The sequence below is a fragment of the Gastrolobium bilobum genome, unplaced genomic scaffold (genome assembly GCF_033153095.1).
Source record: "Gastrolobium bilobum isolate Gb01-03AN ecotype WA unplaced genomic scaffold, APGP_CSIRO_Gbil_v1 utg28843, whole genome shotgun sequence".
Classification (NCBI taxonomy): Eukaryota; Viridiplantae; Streptophyta; class Magnoliopsida; order Fabales; family Fabaceae; genus Gastrolobium; species Gastrolobium bilobum.
In genome coordinates, this window is record NW_026896543.1 from 188,316 (window position 1) to 193,455 (window position 5,140).

At 35.0% G+C, this 5,140-nt stretch overlaps 1 protein-coding gene across 5 annotated transcripts; it reads left to right on the forward strand.

Moving 5' to 3' along the window:
• The first annotated feature begins 1,464 nt into the window (after positions 1 to 1,464).
• On the forward strand, positions 1,465 to 4,913 carry LOC133300384 (protein GRAVITROPIC IN THE LIGHT 1). Of its 5 annotated transcripts, none has more exons than XM_061499913.1 (3): positions 1,465 to 1,576; positions 1,884 to 1,940; positions 3,354 to 4,913. In XM_061499913.1, the coding sequence occupies exon 3, from the start codon at positions 3,427 to 3,429 to the stop codon at positions 4,684 to 4,686; it is 1,260 nt and encodes a 419-aa protein (XP_061355897.1). In that variant the 5' UTR covers positions 1,465 to 1,576; positions 1,884 to 1,940; positions 3,354 to 3,426; the 3' UTR covers positions 4,687 to 4,913. The 5 variants fall into 5 exon arrangements, with proteins under 5 accessions (XP_061355897.1, XP_061355895.1, XP_061355900.1 ...); XM_061499911.1 differs by having other exon boundaries at positions 3,361 to 4,913; XM_061499916.1 differs by having other exon boundaries at positions 3,391 to 4,913.
• The last annotated feature ends 227 nt before the right edge of the window (positions 4,914 to 5,140 follow it).

The window sequence follows — 5,140 nt, forward strand, 5'->3', positions numbered from 1 at the left end:
GGGATCCTCGATACCCCATATGTAATGAACAAGTAGAAACCTTAATACATGCTGTTAGGGATTGTCCCATCAAAAAGATATGGGTTACTATTTTGCCTCCTCCAGAAAGGGAAACCTTCTTCGAGGCTGATATACTTAAGTGGCTACAATGGAACTGGAGTCATAACGGGGAAAGTACAGGTACGATCCCATGGGTTACTCTTTTTGTTACTGGCTGCTGGATGATATGGTAGTGGCGTAATATAGTTGCACATGGCCAACTAGGCCCTCCTTTTATCCACTCACATCTCGATGTGATTGAAAATGAGCAGCAAATACGCAATGCATTTGTACAGAACACTTCTCTTCCGATCCAATGTACTATTATTTGGCTTCCTCTGCCGGAAAAAATTATTAAATTAAATACATATGGTGCTTCTAGGGGAAATCCCGGGGTCGCTGCTTGTGGTATGGTGCTGTGAGACTCAAGTGGCAACTGGAGAAGTGTATTTTCTTATAGAATTGGTACTTGTTTAGCATGTAATGCAGAACTATGGGTTGTTCTGAAAAGACTCCAGCTAGCTTGGAGTAAGAGTGTCAGTAAACTAATAATCAAAAGCGACTCAAGCTTTGTTGTCGCGTTGCTCACTAGGAATGATGAGAAAGCTCATGAGTCATCTCTGGTGACTCGGATTCGAGTATTGATCAATTGTAACTGACAAGTCCACTTTATTCTTACATTGAGGGAGGCCAATTGCTGCGCTGATTACCTAGTGAACCTCCTACTAGACCGCTCGGATATGGATGATGATTCTGTGTTCTCATAATCTCCTCATGAATTACTTTTGTTTTTCCTTGCAGACTCCTCAGCCACTCCTCGAATTAGAGATGTCGGTTGATTCTATTCTTTTTGTTTTCTGCTTTTTAGCTTTTCTTTATGTATAATTTTTTTTTTCCAATTATGTAAAAAAATTTGACGCTTGAATGAAAAAAAAATCATAAAATAGCATATGAGAATTTTATCCTTTTGGAATATTATACGCTAAAAAAAATTATTTTAAAATTTTTATATTTTATTATATAGGATATTATTTTAAATTAACTATAATTATATTATTTTCAAATATTAACTATAATTATATTATTTTCAAATATTAATATACATAATTTAAATATAAATAAAGTAATAAAAATTTATTATTAATTTTATTAATTTTTGATAATATATCTCCCACTCAATATTTTTTTAAAATGTAGATAGATTTTATAATCAAATCAAAAACGGAATTCAAACCCCTTCTACGTAAACAAACACACATTAATTATCAAATTAAACAATATAACAAACAATTATTTTTAATGAGAATTTTTTTTGACAGATAACATAGTATATTCTTGTAAAATATAGAACAGAAAAATAAAATATGAAAATGAAAAACAAAAATAAAAATAAAAAAGACAACTTGGGTTACCCTTTTGGTTTCCTTTCGAATAGGAATAGGGTTTCGGTTGGGGAATGTTACTTATTGTCAACATCACGTCTTTACTTTACTGAACCTGCAATTCATCTTCACTCTCCGTTCAAATTTCCCACAAGGTACGACAAATCTGAGATCTTTCTGCCCTTATCTGTTTTTACCCCAACACTTCATCTACTTTTGGTAGATTAAGGTTGTTTCTTATGTGCCCACATGTTCTGTTCTCCAAAATTTACTATTCTTTTTTTATAAAACATTTAGGTTTGAAATTGTGATATAACCACAATTTCTGGGTATGTTTTGAAGCATCAGATCTTTATGGATTTCTGTTGAATTTTGCTTGAGAATTAGGGTTGATTTACTCTACAGCATTAATTGTAGCTATCTCCTCTCATATTATTGTATTTTTTTCCCCCAATATCTTAGGTTCAAGGGTATTATGCTTGCTGGATTCATTCTCTTGCTGAAATGCAATCTTTCTAGGTAGAAAGCTTATTCCCACCATCTTCATTTGTATATTGAAGTCTAATTAGTTTTCACTTTTTTTAATGAAGTTTTGACATTTTTATTTCGAAGATTTACAATTTGATATTGTGCAACACTAGAATTTTGCTGACTAATCAGCCTTTCTCTCATAGACTTCACTTGCCTTAGGATTACAAACTAGACTTTTGCTTTTGGATAATCCTTGCTATTTGTATTTAAAGCCATTGCTGCATTATATTAAATTTCATTTTAATTGATGCAGCTTCAACCAGTTGAAATATATTAGTACTACTAACTGTTTGGATCAAAAACTAGACCACGAGGAGATCCTTCGTGGTATTTCCAAGACTTTTGAATATATATATCAGGGATTTTGGTCAGTTCATAGTGAATTTGAATTGAGTAAGTGTGAGGAGAACTATGACTTAAATAGTTTATCAGTTACCAATTAGTAGTTAGAAATATGTTATTCATGCAGTAGACAAATGATCTTGTGAACTTGCCGTATGGATCAAATTACTAATTTAAGATCCTTGTGGTGATTTAAATGAAATCAAATTTTTTTCTTTCTGGATATTATATTCCCATGGCCAACTTTTGTGACACTGGATGTTTTAATTGTAAGACGAAGAGCAATTAGGACCTTCAGTTCTAAACATGTTAGACATAAAGAGAGGATTGAATGTTTGTAAACTTGTAGTTGTAGAGTGTTCTAAGTCTAAGAAGCTGTGGGAAGAAAGACTTTAATATTCTATCAAATAAAGAAAGTGTCTTGGAGAAAACAATAATTTGCCAATATTATCAGAAGCTGTAGAAGAAGACTCCAATTAATAAAATTTGAGCTAGTTACTGACAGACTGGTAGTTGCTTACATGCTATGTTCAGGATATGTTATATCATACACTTTATCGAGAATGTTCTAATTATTTGCTTTAGTGATTATCTCTCTTTTTATGTTATTGGACATTTGTCTTATAATGATATTATCTCTCTTTCCTTGTTTTAGGGTGCCCCAATTTTCCTTCTGTAAATTAGCAGAAATATCTCTCAAGGCCCTCGAACTTTTTTGGATGAGTTTTTAACCTGATAAAGTTCCTAAACCACTCCTCAAATCTACATTGCATGAAACATTATCTGAAATGATAAAAGTGTTAAATTGCTGGAAATAAGAGTATATAATTGCATATTGCTTTTAGCTGGTGGACACTTCTTATTATAAGTTGAATACGTCACACACACATATGTATATAAACAAACTCATGTTATCAATCTCTTCTTTAGCCATGTTGTAATGGAATCTCTTTTCTTTACCTTCTGCTTCTAAGTTGTCAAATATGAATTGAACACTCATGTAATGTAGAAAAATAAATAATTTTTGCACTGAACAACTTGATTGAACTTCTTTGGAAGCTTGCAGGTTGTGTGTTAATTTTGGTTCCGTTGACAGAAAGCTTGTACAACTGTCGCTTTATTGGTGTTAGCTATGCTACCCACTGGAGCAAAAGAGACGCAATTACGTGAGAGCAACAGTCAGAAGGTCCACCCTCAACCCATGGAAGAGGCCATGAATCAGAATCCAGAAGCCGTGGAAACCTTAATATCTAAAATTTTTACAAATATCTCTTCCCTAAAGTCAGCTTATATCCAGCTGCAATCTGCTCATACTCCCTATGACCCTGATAAAATCCACACTGCTGATAAACTTGTTATAAGTGAGCTGAAAAATCTGTCTGAACTCAAGCATTTCTACAGGGAAAACAACCCAAAACCAGTGTGTGTTTCTCCCCAAGACTCACGTTTAGCTGCAGAAATTCAAGAACAACAGAGCCTCCTGAAAACCTATGAGGTCATGGTGAAGAAATTCCAGTCTGAAATCCAGAATAAAGATTCAGAGATCCATCAATTGCAGCAGCAGATTGATGAGGCTAGCCAGAAGCGAGCAAAACTAGAAAAAAATTTGAAGCTTAGAGGTTTGTCTACCAAAGAAACAGAAGATGAAAATGGATTTTTCCCTGTTGACCTAACTCCAGACCTCTTCACCTCTGCTGTGGAAGCAGCTGCCAAAGCCATTCATGATTTTTCTAAACCTTTAATCAACATGATGAAAGCTGCTGGGTGGGACCTTGATGCTGCTGCCAACTCAATCGAACCTGATGTTGTTTATGCGAAGAGAGCTCATAAGAAATATGCATTCGAGTCATACATATGCCAGAGAATGTTCAGTGGCTTTGAGCAGGAAAGCTTTTCTATCAAATCAGAGAATATTACAGTCACTAAAGAGAGCTTCTTCCACCAATTTCTTGCTTTAAGGGAGATGGACCCCTTGGATGTGCTAGGGCAAAATCCAGATTCCATTTTTGGTATATTTTGCAGGAGCAAATACCTTGTGGTAGTTCATCCAAAGATGGAAGCATCATTCTTTGGAAATTTAGATCAGCGAAATTATGTGATGGGTGGAGGGCATCCAAGGACTCCCTTTTACCAGGCTTTTCTAAAACTGGCCAAGACAATTTGGCTTTTACACCGGTTGGCTTATTCTTTTGAGCCAAATGTCAAGGTATTTCAGGTTAAAGGAGGGAGTGAGTTCTCTGATGTTTATATGGAAAGTGTGGTCAAGAATCTGATAATGGATGATAATGATGAAAAACCAAAAGTTGGTTTGATGGTTATGCCTGGATTTTGGATTGGGGGAAGTGTGATTCAGAGTAGAGTGTATCTCTCTGGTATGAAGGTTGCTGAATGATTTCTGAGTACAGGCAAACCTTTCAGTAAATGCATATTTGGTTTTATGTGGTTTGTTTGAGTTGTCCTTTTGTTATCTTGTAAGATAATGCTGTTGTCTGTAATTTTTATGATCCCTTTTAGTGGTTGTAAGATTAAATGAGCCCAGTGTCCTTATTTACGTTCGAGTATCTTGTAATGTGAAAACATCCTGCACCGTGATTCTAGTTTATTTGTGGGGGTGGCATTATAAGCTATATAGAACTTTTCTCTTTATTTAGGAGTTTCATTGCTTTGAGGATAAAAAATATTATTGTGTACGCATCGTTCATAGCTCAGTGCGCTAAATCTGTGTTGTTAAACCAGGACTGGCCGGTTGAACCGGGAACGGGACCACTGGCCAATCCAGTTCCACTAATGGATCGGATTTGCTTGCGAACCGGATATAAACCAGTGTCAAATTGGGACTGGACTTC

Excerpts from the sequence above, each read along its gene's own strand:
- LOC133300384 (XM_061499913.1), top strand. The coding sequence starts at position 3,427 with ATGCTACCCACTGGAGCAAAAGAGACGCAATTACGTGAGAGCAACAGT.